The sequence below is a fragment of the Xenopus laevis genome, chromosome 1S (assembly GCF_017654675.1).
Source record: "Xenopus laevis strain J_2021 chromosome 1S, Xenopus_laevis_v10.1, whole genome shotgun sequence".
NCBI lineage: Eukaryota > Metazoa > Chordata > Amphibia > Anura > Pipidae > Xenopus > Xenopus laevis.
Genome location: NC_054372.1, coordinates 102228770 through 102243167, shown reverse-complemented (window position 1 = coordinate 102243167; position 14398 = coordinate 102228770). Strand labels below are relative to the sequence as shown.

Sequence of the window (14398 nt, the reverse complement as noted above, 5' to 3'; positions counted from 1 at the left end):
CCTAATGATGATAAACTGAATAGCACCAGTTTTCCCTAAATCACTGAACAAAACATGTTTCTACTGTCACCTGCAGATGTTGGACTGGTCAGACAAAAAAACAAAAAATACCAAATTACCTATTGGTGCACTTACTGTAGGCCAGTTGGGCTCCAAGACTTAGCTTTACAATCTGTCTAACCTAGGAGTTCCCATACTTTAATGTGGGGACTACTTTTAATGATGTTGTCCCATCTACTGTACATCCATAAAAGCATTGTTAGAGCATTCTGTTCCATAGAAAATATTACTTAAATATTGATTTATGAGAAAATATATATTGTTATATTTAATAAACAAATATATTTCTTATGTAACCTTAATGTAATAAATATCTGAATGAAGCTTGAAACAGGGTGGTTTAGACAAACTGTTTGAGATCTACGGATCACCAGCCTAAGGTTTACTGGTAGATCCCCATCTACCTTTGGACCAGGGTCGGACTGTGGGGCCCACTGGGACTGCTGTCCAGGGACCCCCTCCACCCCCTACTATGAGGTGCCGCCTGGAGCTCACACATGAAGGTGTGCACGCATGAAGGCACATTTGGCGCAACGCCCAAATTTATGTTTTATATGGTGGAATCCCAATATGGGGAGAGGGGTCTGGCCCAGCGGGGGCCCATGAGGGTCGGTGCACACCGTGTTTTTTTCCCGGTGTCCCGCCGGGCCAGGCCAACACTGTTTTGGACACCCCTGGTCTAACCCTTTCCAGTTGCACCACTACACAGCACATATGCTTAGCAATTTATATATCTAATATCTCTGAGAGTGGACTCTGAATGCCAACTTCCCTGGTCCCAGTCCTGCACTATGCAGATGTAAGTTAATAATCTAGCCCAAACTCACAGAATGTTAGTCTGTCTTGACTCTGTCTGAATGAATCAATCACCCTCTAACTGGTAACTCTTCTCAGCCCTATGTTTGTTTGCTTTCACAGTTCCCTTGCCCCTTTTATTCTTGCACACATAAATTCAAGGAATACCATTTAACCACCAGTGTCATTAATGTAATTAGGACAAGATGCACAAATTAAATAAATATTGAGTGTTTTACATGTACATACTTGTTTGTTAGTGTGAATCATGTTAAATTATTTTGTTAAACGCCCTGAGCCACCAACTGGATAATGTTTTAGAACAAATTCATTTATTGTCATCTATAACCCATCCATAAAAATTGATGCTCTGTTCGGGGGATCTAAAAAAAACAACCCCGGGAAGATAAACCATTAACTTCAGATATAATACACTGCTTAAGTCTCCATTGCTGACAATTAGAGATGCACCAAATTCAGGTTTCCATTTGGGATTCTGACAGGATTCTGGATCTGCCACTTTTGCAGGATTCGGTTCGGTGTTCAGCTGAATTGGGTTTGAACCCTTACAGATATGGCTTTAGAGCTTTGCACAACTGGACCTGACAATTTATTGTGCGGAATTGATTTAATTGTTAAATGTTTATGAAATCTGAATGTTTGGATTTAACCTTAATTTGGATTCGGTGCATATGCGCTCTATCTTCATGCTAACCTCTGATAGAGAGAATGTATACAGTATATTGCCCCACAGGAGGGTCTTTTTGTTAGTGAGCTTGAACCACTTTGAGACACATTTAGAAGATCTGTAACACCATTTTCATGGGTACTATAATAGTAATGAGCGAGTACACCCCCTATTTTATAGACTATTTGACCTCTAATTGAAGTATAAACCCCCAGTGTCCTTAAATCAATTGGATGGCTATGAGATAAACAGTAGAAGTGGCTAGTTATCACCAGTGATGGGGGCCCACAGAAATATATGCTACAATAATAATCTTATGATAGAATACATCTTATGAACACGTATGTATATGGTCAAATCATTCCTTTAAAAAAAAGAAATGGTCTATCCATCCCGGAGACATCCTATGGTACCAACGTCACCGTGACATACAACACTCATCCCTGAATCTGAGACATTTTATTGTAGGCTCCAGTTGGCACTGACATTCGGGGTGTTCATTGTAGAACAAATTCCTTTGAAGGAGAAGGAAAGAGAAGGAAGAAAGTTCCTTAAGCATAAGAATCCTATTACCACCACGTCTGGGGATCCCTACCAAGTCAGTAATTGGAAACATAATTGACTTGCTGAATGCTTAGCCTTTTGGCAGGACTGCCATCACAGGTTCCTGCACAACAAAATTTTCTGGGCACACCATGCCACCTCTCCCCACCTATCAATACAAAGGCTACATAGACACAAGTGCTAAAACAGTAAATAAAATACTTTTGGCCAAAAAAGTACCACCACTTCAAGGTAGACTCTTTAAGCAGGTACTTACTCTAACCTAAACTGTGCTTGGTTTTAGAATTTTTCTGCATTTCTAATGTACAAATAAGAGCCATTTGATCAAAAAAATAACCAGTTTTAACATGACATTGGAAGATGGAAACTTGTATCCTGATGAAAATCTGCACTACTGGTGGCAGCAAATATCCTGAAATATAACTGGACAAGATAATTAGCCTAAAACTCGAGCTGACTCTTCCCTTATACTTCTATATATTTTTACTTAGCAATGCAGGTGCTCCCACAACCCCCCTTGTGTATTTGCTTTTACAGCCTGTAGCTTTGGCTAAGCTTCTTGTGGCTTGTAGCACCCCCCATACCCACCCCTATTAATTAATAGTGGCCCTATGCTTTTAACTGCACCATATTTATACATTTTTGTCAAAAATGGGCGTTGGTTTGGGCAATCACTCTCTCTTAAAAGCTGCAATTCAGCAGTGGGGGAGGATTTAGCCCTCCAGAAACCAAGGTTCAGCAGACTTTTACTTTTTACTTTACTAATGCTATTATGCAGAGAGACACAGGATCCTCAATACTATGACTGGTAGGTAACAAGTTAGGGACCACCATATGGGGTTTACCTTGACGTGGTATGGTGGCTTTTCAACTTTATAATCATAACTTTGGCAACTAAAAACCCCTGTCTTTGTTAACACATGCATTTGCATATCTACTGAATTACTTAGACAGGGGCCCAGGGAATGTGCACTGACCCATTTGGATATGCCAGTAGCACTTCCCTTATACTTCTATATATTTTTACTTAGCAATGCGGGTGCTCCCACAACCCCCCTTGTGTATTTGCTTAAAACTCTAGCTGGACAAGATAATTGTCAGATGGTCTCGTTAGTTTAAAGATAAGAACCTTCATAAAGGCCAAAGTTAACTTCTTATTTAGCTGAGATCTAAATAATAGCCATGGGGTTCATTTCTTCTTTTGTTTTAATTGGAGATTAAAGGAGAAAGAGACCCATAACATAAAAAACCCTACCCCCCTACCCTTTGTAGACCCCCCTCCCTCGTAGCCTAGGTGGTACCCGGGGCAAATGCCCCTAACTTTTTACTTACCCCTCGGTGCAGATTATGTCCCCCTTAGTTCACGGCAGCCATCTTCTTTTCTTCGTTAAGCAGACCTTCGTTTATGGCGCATGCGCAGTAATTTTCTGTATTGATCTTAGTCCCCCAACAGCTCAGTGCTACCATACTGGTGCTCTCACTACCCAGACTATTGAGTATTTTCTTGTTCTGACAAATTTGCTTTGTAGACTGACCTTGTTGGAAAGTTTTATTTTAAAGGAGAACTAAACCCTAAAAATTAAAATAGCTAAAATACCATATTTTATATACTGAACTTATTGCAAACTTGTCCCTGGGGGTCACCATCTTGGAAAGTGTCTACGACACTCACATGCTCAGTGGGCTCTGAGCAGCTGTTGAGAAGCTAAGCTAAGGGGTCATCGCAAATTATCAAGCAGAAAATGAGGCTGGTCTGTAATATAATTTGATGTTGCAGGGCTGATTATTAAATTCTGCACGGGTTTCTGTGCTGCCATGTAGTAATTATCTGTATTAATTACTAATCAGCTTTATATTGTGACATTTATATTCTATGTGTACTGTATATTGTGAGTGGGTCTCTGAGCTCAGTAAGTGACAGCAGCACAGAGCATGTGCAGTGAATCAGCGGAAAGAAGATGGGGGGGCTACTGGTATATTTTTAGAGACACAGATCTTTACTGCTAAAGGGCTGTGGTTGCCTTGGGCTGGTACAGAAGCTCAAAACATAATGTACAACATGTCTAGCTACTTCTTTAGTTAAGCTTTAGTTCTCTCTAGTTTGCTCTACCTAGACCACTTATAATAGCCTATGATTATACCTGAGCATTTCAATTAGGAGTGTACACTCAGTGGTGTAACTACCAGGGGGTGCGAGGGGATAGGCAGACCCCCCCCCGGCAGATCATGCCCAGCTATATCCAGCAGCAGCCGCGAAGAAAGTCGGCATGTAGGGGGGTGGGCCCGAGGGGGTGGGCCCAGCTGCACACGGGTCCGCCCCCATCTAGTTAGGTTACTGTGTACACTTATGTTTAACTCCGGGCCAGATTTGTGGTGAGGACACAGAGGCCAGGGCCTAGGATGGGAAAGTTCTAGGGGTGGCATGCTGCCCACTTGCCACATTGATCAGAAGCTGCACTGGGGAGTGCACAAATTTTGAATTCCAAGTTCTCAATACAACTCCTGTTCATTTAGTTAGAGGCATTGCATGCAAGGGTTGAGGGCATACCTCCCATATAAAAATGTAAAGAGGGAGAAAAGGATCTGCCATGTCCATTTTTGGCCACCCCCTAAATACCATGTTCAGTTTACAAATCTGACAGTTTATGGAACATTTGAACACATTTCTGGGGATTTTAGGTACATGTTTTATTAAAGTTTTGCTAATGAAGGTGAAATTGCCCTTTTTGCTGCGAGTCTCAGTTCTCCCAAGATACCTGCTTATCTTATTAGTTATAATTGCATCAAAGTGCAGGTGCTGAGTATTCTGTGCTCTCTGACAAAAGCCTCTTATTTAATTTAGTATCAGAATCTTTTTTTGGCATCAGTTCAGGAGATCAAAGAGAAACACAGCACATTTTCATAAAAATCCAGGACTGCTGGCTGAGCTGTCAAAATTAGGACTGCCCCATAAGAAAACAGGACAGTTGGGTGGTAAGTTTAAGGGGAGTAAGAGATGGTCACATGTCACAAGCAGTTCCTGTGCATGCAAGCAGGGGCGAGGAGGGAATCAATTCGAATTTGACTGGCCATGGGGTGCTTCAATTTTCAATCTGGCGCTGCCTACAATCCAAAATAAATACAGGCTGGTGTGAAATACAATGGCATGGATATTCCACAGATATCTTTATGTGACACAAGCATGGCAGGAGACTTGATTCAACAAAGAGAAGAATACAATATGGTGTTAAAGAGGAGGCACAGGGGTCTACAAAGGCTATAGTTCCCTAAGGAACAGGGCTGGTTACTCATAGGTCAGATGTGGTCCCCAAACAGATTGCATTTCCTTATTAGCTAATTTAATGTTGCCTCCATCAACGAGGAAGAGGTAATGATCCTATGGAGCATTAGTAATAACACTCTATAGGCACTCACCTCCACTCTATACACAAGTCTAATGCCTACACGCTCCTACCTCATTAGCTGACTAGCTGCATTGCATGACATTAACTTAAAGGAGAATTCAACCGTTTAAAAAAAAACCCCTACCCCACGTAGAACCCCCTCCCTCCCCAGCATAGCTGCCCCCGGGGGAAATGCCCCTAACTTTCTACTTACCCCTCGGTGCAGATTCAAGCAGCACTATTGCACTCACTGCACCAGCAGACCCAAATTTCCATTTTAAAAAAATGGAAATTTGGCTCTTAAAGTTACCAGAGGCGGCTTTTTGACGCCCCTGGTAACTGGTCACTCCGTGCCGCCTGAGGCAAGTTTCTTACCTTGGCTTATGGCAAGAGCGGCCCTGGCTGTAGGCCACAACAAGGCTCTGTCCCTCCCCTATAGCAGATAGTAATGACAGGACTGACTTGCACCCCCTGGTCTGCACCTCACACCAGATTGTTTCAGGGCAGACCTCAGGAAGATTGAGGGAAGAAGTGCTGAATGAGCATTAAAGGGGATGTACCTCATGTAGCAAACCACAGATCAAAGCAAGAGACACAGCAGGGTCCATCCTGGAATCAGTTCGCTCACTAGTTAATAGATGGGGTTGGCTAGATCACAAAATAAATAAAAGTGTCAGAAAAAAGCAAATTGTCAGCAAAACACAGGCATCTACATTTGGTGTTATACTGGGTCCTATTAATTCCAGATCATTCTGCATTTTCAAGCTGTACTACCAAATGGTATAAACAGAAGTAGGGGGCTCTATTTGGAAGCTCTTACATCACCAAAACCTTGGGGTGGAAGAGGATTTTAGATCTATATCTAAAAATATAAAAACATGAACTCTCATTGGTTTTCTTATACTCTGTGCCCCCTGCAGCCACTGGGTCTGCTGCGTTTTGTTATACGAATAATGCAAGAAAGCAATTAGGGGTTGTAAGTGAGGGATAGTGTGTATAGTAACCCAAAATGGTGTCACAAGAATGGGGCTGGAACTGTCAGATAGTTTGGCTGGTGAGACAAAGTAACACTTCTCAATCAAAGTTGTATCCCACACAGTGTTTCTGTTATACAAACCAATTTCTGCTTAAAGGAGTTGTTTGAGATAACTTTTAATATGATGTAGTCTGAGACAATTTGCAATTGGTTTTAATTTTTTATTATTTGTGGTTTTTGAGTTATTTAGTTTTTTTTATTCAGCAGCTCTCTAGTTTGCAATTGCAGCAATCTGGTTGCTATGGTCCAAATTACCCTAGCAACCAAGCATTGATTTAAATAAGAGACTGCAATATGAATAGGATAGGATCTGAAATGTAATACATTTGTAGCTTTACTGAACATTTGATTTTGGATGGGATCGGCGACCCTTATTTGAATGCTGGAAAAAGTCAGAAGAAAAAGGCAAACAACTAAAATGCTATAAATAATAAAGATCAAGAATAGGCCATTATATAACCTACTAAAAGTTAACTTAAAGGTGAACCAAAACTTTAAAGCATGCTCTCCTTGCTTAGAAAAAACCCCTAGTATCCCTGTGTTTCAGAGATTCCTTGATCACATCTTTCCAATTCATTTAGCCAAGATGGCACTATTTTCAACTGCCCACTAGATGCCAGTTCCATCAAGTCTGTGGGAAACATTTTACACATAGAGATATCACAGCAACCAATGTGGCAGCTTCCAAAAAGGCACATTCAGGAATAAATAAAATGGACCCTACAAAGTTGAATTGTTTGCCATGAGTTATTGCGGTTTTGCCCACTGTTAATAAATGAGCCTCACTGACATGTTCTGTGACCATGTAAAGGCAAAAGGCTGCAGGCCGACTCATACAGGTCAGGTAACAATGAGCAACTCAAATGTTTTATAATATTAAAGAAATCCCCTGTACTGCAAATGATAAAGATACTATAAGTCTGGGAGTTCTGGGCTTTGCTTTTGGAGAAGGCAATCATGTTCTATGCACAGAGGTCTTCCTGTGTAAAATGACAAGTACAAGAGAAGCCACTCCATCTCTTACATGACACTTATACTGGAGCTCCCCATAGTGACGGGCACCTCGTACCAGTCTCAGCCCAGAAACACAGTAGGAATCAGGGGTAGCCAACCAAAGCTTCTGTTGTGTGTGGGTAGCCAATCACAGCTCCCCTGCCTTCACACAGGGAAAGATATGCTGCAGTCAACTGACAGGTCAACCTAACTGCTGTTTGCTGTGCAATGTGCTGGCAGCCTTGGATTCCCCTATTCAGCCATGGAAAGCAGCCAGCAGAAGGTACAGATGTTGGTTGGCTGGCTCAAGTTAGATTTGGGGGAATTATTTATGAAAGCAGTAAGAAATGCACATTTTTAAAGCACATTCCTTTAGAGGTGTATAATGTAATGGCATGTTGGTGTACTTGACACTACAGTTCCCCTTTAAAACCAATAGTTTGCACTCAGCTACATGGCAAATACCTACATAATGAGAGCTATCATGTCAAGTTAAGGGAACTTTAGGCAGTTAGTTAGTCATACCATTTTCTGTATCTCACAAAACACTTTAATAAAAGAAATAGTGGATAATGACAAACACAAGCTATGGGTTTGCACTGGACATAGGCACCTAACGGTTTTCGCCGGCCCAACCAATCAGAGTGCGTGCTGGCCCAGCCAATCAAAGTGCAGCAGAGGTGACTTAGGAGTAACAGACGCTTAGTACCAACAGTCTTATGAGACAGTTGGAGAGAGAGAGAGAGAGAGAGGGGGAGAGAGAGAGAGATAGCGAAAAAGAGAGAGATTGTGAGCATGGAGATTTCAAAAGCGAGGAAGCGAAGACGACAGATAGACGAAGAAGAACAACTTCTTTCCCCTGGGTGCTGCCATGATCCCAAAAGGGTGAGGCACCAGGGTGATCAACGTGGGACGTGCCACCCTTCAGCTGGGGACCCAGCACTTCAAAATGAGCCTTGGAACACCTTAGCTCACATAGGCATTGGCCTAGAGACCTTCAAGGAGTATGGGGAAGACGCCTACATGTACAACAAGAGCCTTGAAGAGAGATTTATGGCTTTGAACTTTCTACAAAGTCAGCCAGAAATCACATTGGCGTCATGGTATGAGTTTACCAGCCTGCTTGTCTTCATACACAGACGTCTGAAGTTGGACTTTAGGTCTCTGTGCTTGACTGTCAACCTTCTGGAGCGGTTTCTTGCCCGCACTGCTCCCATCAAGACCACCGACCTGAACAGAGTAGGAGCCACTTGCTTCAATATAGCCTACAAGTTAGTGGACAAACGGCAATTCAGCCTATGGAATTGCCTAAAACTCTTTGATGACACCTTTACAAAGAAGGAAATGAACCAACTGGAGCGAGTCATCATTTGCAGATTGTTTTTTGAACTGTCGGCACCGACCATCGATGACTTCTTGGAGTATTTCACCCTCAGGAGAGTAGCCAGCCAGAAGAAGCCTGTAGCTGCCCATCAGACAAAAGAAGCCATTGTCCTGATGGCTGCTAGAGGCATCGCCGCACTGAGCCTGACCCACCATCATGAGTTTTATACTTATGCACCCTCCATGATGGCTCTGTGCTGCCTGAAAGTAGCCATAAAATTCTACCCTTCAGGCAAACCCATCAACGTGGATCCCGCTGAATACCCAGATCACGTAATGGAAGAGTGTGTCGGGAAGATCATCGCTCTGGTATCATCCAGGCAGAGCTTTTTACACATGCTGCTTCCAGCAGTGTTTCCAAGAAGAACAGCAGAGGAGACAAGCGCCTCCCAGAAAGAACCCGAAGGTGGTGAGGCAGAAACATCCAGGCAGGAACAGGGTTCTGACCCCTTGGAAATGGCCCAGGGATCTGGCCTTTCCATCTATCATCAAGGGGTAGGTTTGCAATACAGGCACCCATACAGTCCCACATATCCATACTACCACCCTCACATGCACCCATACATTCCTACATATCCATACAACCACCCTTACAGGCACCCATACATTCCTACATATCCAGACAACCACCCTTACAGGCACCCATACATTCCTACATATCCATACAACCACCCTTACAGGCACCCAAACATTCCTACATATCCATACAACCACCCTTACAGGAACCCATACATTCCTACATATCCATACAACCACCCTCACAGGCACCCATACATTCCTACATATCCATACAACCACCCTTACAGGCACCAATACATTCCTACGTTTCCAAACAGGTAGCCATACATTCACCACACAGACACACATCCCCTTACTGACACCCACCCTTACTGACATACAGTCATACATGTATTTTGGTAAAGCTGAATAGGGCATATTGATCCTGGGAGTAATTCCGATTGCCGTTAAGGAGTCAGGAAGGAATTTTTTCCTCTAGTGAGGTTTTTTGCCTTCCTTCGGATCAAACAGCCCTTTGTGGGTTCTGTTGGGACACTTATTACTGAAATACAATAAAGCTGTGACCATCACAGATTCACCTCAGAACAGTTGTCCGTGTCTTTATTTAAGGATTGGGTACTCGGTAAAGCTTTTTCCCTGTGTTAAGGCAGAGCTGTGACTGGTGCTTATATCCTACTGTGTTGATTAATAAAAGAAAATAAAAAGGTCAGGACAGGCAATTGCTCAGAGGTCCCAAACAAAGGAACTCAAGGAAACGAGGGCCACCATTTAATTGCATTTATTGCACCGAACAATAACATGCTGCTGATCAGCAGTCTATCGCTGGAAAACCTGTACAGGTATGGGACCTGTTATCCAGAATCCGGATAAGAGATCTTTCCATAATAAGTCTACTAGAAAATCATGTAAACAGTAAATAAACCCAATAGGCTGGTTTTGCTTCCAATAAGGATTAATTATATCTTAGTTTGGATCAAGTACAAGGTACTGTTTTATTATTGCAGAGAAAAAGGAAATTGTTTTTAAAAATTAGAATTATTTGATTAAAATGGTAGTCTATGTATATCCTGTAATTCTGAGCTTTCTGGATGATGGGTTTCCAGACAACGGATCCTTTACCTGTATTCTTATTTGCTGTACCACATCCAAATGTCTTAGCTGATAGATACTCCCCTGCCGTACCCTTAGGTTGTAGCACAGCACCCAGCAAGGATATATGTGTTTTAAATAAAACCCTGCAAGCTGGAAACCTGAAATCTAAATCCCCACTGGGCATTGCCTGTAATTTTTTTATCATTCTAAATTTGGAAAAATGCCACACAATCCTTTCCTGTGAAGTCCTTTCATACAGATGTTACAGAGTAAAACAGGAACCGGGTGAAGATGTGTAAGTGTGTGCTTTAACAAGGCAGCACAGACACCTAATAACAACCAACTGATCCCATCTAAAAACAAATGCTCTTTAAAGCTACAATTGCATTGTTATGGCTACTTTTTATTACTCATCATTTATATTCAGGCCTCTCCTATTCATATTCCAGTCTCATCCATAATGCATGGTTGCTAGGGTAATTTGGACCCTAGCAACCAGATTGCTGAATTTGCACACTCTAAAGCTGCTAAATAACAAAAACCCATAAAAAATTAAAACCAATTACAAATTGTTTCAGAATATTACCCTCTACATCACAAAAACTTACCTTAGAGGTGAACAACCCCTATAATGATCTATTGTAAGCAACTTTTCAATTGGTCTTAATTTTTCACTGGTTTTTGAATTATTAGCCATCTTATTCTGCTTCTTTCAAGCCTGCAACTAAAATACTACCTGATTGCCAGGGGTCACTAACTGCAGCAGCCCAAAAACAATCTGTGGTCGTCATTATTAGTACTTGTTATTGCTTATATTACTATTCAGTCCCTGGCCCTGAATGGGGAGTGTACACACAAATGTTGGTAAGAAACCCCAGCACCCCAATAATAACTAAGTAGATAGCACAATAAAGCATAGAACTATAGCAGGAACATCACCAGGCTCACCTTGTCGGGTCGAGTATTCTCTGAACAGAGAACCGGCTTCCCCAGTTTTGGGAGTTTGGAAGCCACTGGCCGAGATGGGTGAAGGGACGGCATCATGGTGAAGGATACGGCTGGAACAAGCAATGACATTATGGAAATAAATTAAAATTACAATAGTAATGGTAAAGCATTCTGCAGATTAAATATAGTGTTATAGCTTGCACTAGTGTGACTAATATATTGGCAATAAACTGCTTTGGTAGCTTTCCTTCTCCTTTAAGGCTTTGATGTACCATGTGGGATAAGCATTAATGATGCTTTGCATTGTATACTGTTCGATTAAACATTTGATAATTAGATCACCCCTTGAAAGTAAATGTTCAGGGCACATCACTAAGCTTAATTGGAGTCACTAGATTAGCTAGACAGGTAAAAATAATTATATGGAGTCACTATCACTAATCTGACCTACTGGTGGACTAGCTGCATGCTCCAACTTTGTTCCAATTAAAGTGGCAGAGGGCCACGTTTACCTTAATGCCATGGGACTACAACAGAAATGCAAAGTACATCCGGTTTCCCATGAGGACAAACGATACCCATGGATAATGCAAATTACCACAAACTTTTTTTTACAATGACAGATGTTTGCCAATATCTCAGATATGATAATGGGACAAATACAAACGCATTAGTATATATGGGGCCTTATATGTCACCATAACTGGAGATTAATTAGAATCTATGCAAGTGTTCTCTTTTAAGACAGGCAGCAATATGGAACAGATACTGAAATATATATATATCCTGTCACCCATTTATTATATAAGAGGAAATCAGCAGGTCTATATACATATATCTGCATAGGACTATGACGTTTCCTAACACAAACATGACACACTAAGATGCCATTCGGGTTCGATGTGAGAGAACACCTGCGCTGTGCCCAGTTAGCATCCGCAGACCTTTCTGGCAGGAATGCAACTGGTTTTATCGCTCAGTTTCGATTCTTCGTTTGTCCTATCACTGCTGCGTCACTTTCTTCTTCCTGGTCTTGATACCGATACTACTTCATATCACCCTCCCCTCCTCTATCTGTCTGTGGCTGCAGCAGCTCCAGTCCCCAACCCCAACAACAAATACACATGTGTGGAGAGCCGGGCATCCTGCGTGGAGACTGTCGTTATCCATTGGCTGGGCTGTGCGCGCACAGGGCTGCCATCAGAAATCACGGGGCCCCGTACAGCAAAATTTTCTGGGCCCCCGGTCCCCGCCCACCCCCAAGGCCCACCGCAGATCCCGCCCACACCACAGTAAAATGTCCACAAAGACACAACTGCTTAAAATGGTAAACCCCCCACTCACAAAAAAAAGCCATTGGTGGTCAGGGCCCCCTTATAATTTAAAAAACAAAAAAAATTGGCGACAGGGGTCCCACATAAAAGTTTTTTAAAAAAACATTAGTGGTCAGGGCCCCCCCATAAGTTAAAAAAAAAACTACTGGCACCAGGGGCCCCATAAATGTTTTTTAAAAAAGCATTGGTGGTCAGCCCCCCCCCGATAAGTATAAAAAAAACTATTGGCACCAGGGGCCCCATAAATGTTTTTTAAAAAAGCATTGGTGGTCAGGCCCCCCCTATAAGTTAAAAAAAAACCTATTGGCACCAGGGGCCCCATAAATGTTTTTTAAAAAAGCATTGGTGGTCAGGCCCCCCTATAAGTTAAAAAAAAAACTATTTGCACCAGGGGCCCCATAAATGTTTTATAAAAAAGCATTGGTGGTCAGGACCCCCCCATAAGTTAAAAAAAAAAACTATTGGCACCAGGGGCCCCGTAAATGTTTTTCTAAAAAAACATTGGTGGTCAGGGCCCCCCCATAAGTTAAAAAAAAACTATCAGTGCCAGGGCCCCCTACAAAAAAAATCATTGTATAAGTGGGCATTGCACACACTGTATATAACAGGATCCAGGTTTCTACTGATACCAGCACTAGGCAAACTCTGTACACAGGGTCTGTGGTAGTTAAATATATGACACTACAAAGAGTCATAGTTAGGCAAATATTAAGCACAACATACACATAACTGCTTTGTCTCCCTCATGTTCTGTTTCTCTGCAAGCTCCAGGATGCTACCACTCAACTCTCTCTGTGTCATAAAGAAAAGAGCCCAAAGAGGAACCGTGTGCTTACAGGGGCGGGACATAAGGAAGGGAGACGCTGTCATTGGCTGAAAAGCACTGGGGCAGGGCAAGATTGCAGAGTTAGGGATCGTCTGCAAATTTCATACTGCTGATGAAAACTTCAGTTGTGCATTGTGTCACAGCTTGAAATTGAGTTTACTGATAGTGGAACTTGCAGATAATCCCTAACTTTGCACTTCTCCACATCCAATTTTCGGCGCGACTTCGGGTCTTCAGCACAGCCGGGCCCCCCTTTAGCCCCGGGCCCGGTACAGGTGTACCCCCTGTACCCCCCTGATGGCGGCCCTGTGCGCGCACACGCGGGGCTACACTCGCTTTATGCTATCAATATGCAGAGACCCACATGTTGTGTACAGCACACTTCTGCCAATAATTCTGTCATCTACCTCACCATTATGCCGCCTAGCGGTCTTAGATTTCCTGTCCAGCTATGATAACTCTACCAGCAGCCACAATGCTACCGACTGGACGTCATAGGGTTTGGGTTTAACTGGTTTAACTTTTGCAAGATTAACAAAAAAAAATCATTTGGAGACGGTTGACTTCCAAACTAGTAAAGGCATTGGCAAACCCTGAAAACAAATAAAAATCACAGTGTTGACCTGAGTTACCGCTAGCTCTGTGTTAAATACATTTCTTGCACTGGAGGATAAGGTCACTAAATACAACTAAATATGCGAATTTGAGCAATGGAAAATAGTTTGGAATACATTTTCATAATGCAAATACCTTTTCTGTTAACTCTTATCACAACTA

General features: G+C 42.3%; 1 protein-coding gene across 1 annotated transcript; it reads left to right on the top strand.

Annotated features, from left to right (window-relative positions):
* Positions 1–6792: 6792 nt before the first annotated feature.
* Positions 6793–13672, top strand: LOC121398925 (cyclin-O protein B-like). Its single transcript, XM_041578514.1, has 2 exons — positions 6793–9531; positions 13561–13672. Exons 1-2 carry the CDS (start codon positions 8315–8317, stop codon positions 13670–13672), a joined length of 1329 nt encoding a protein of 442 aa, XP_041434448.1. The 5' UTR covers positions 6793–8314.
* Positions 13673–14398: the final 726 nt, after the last annotated feature.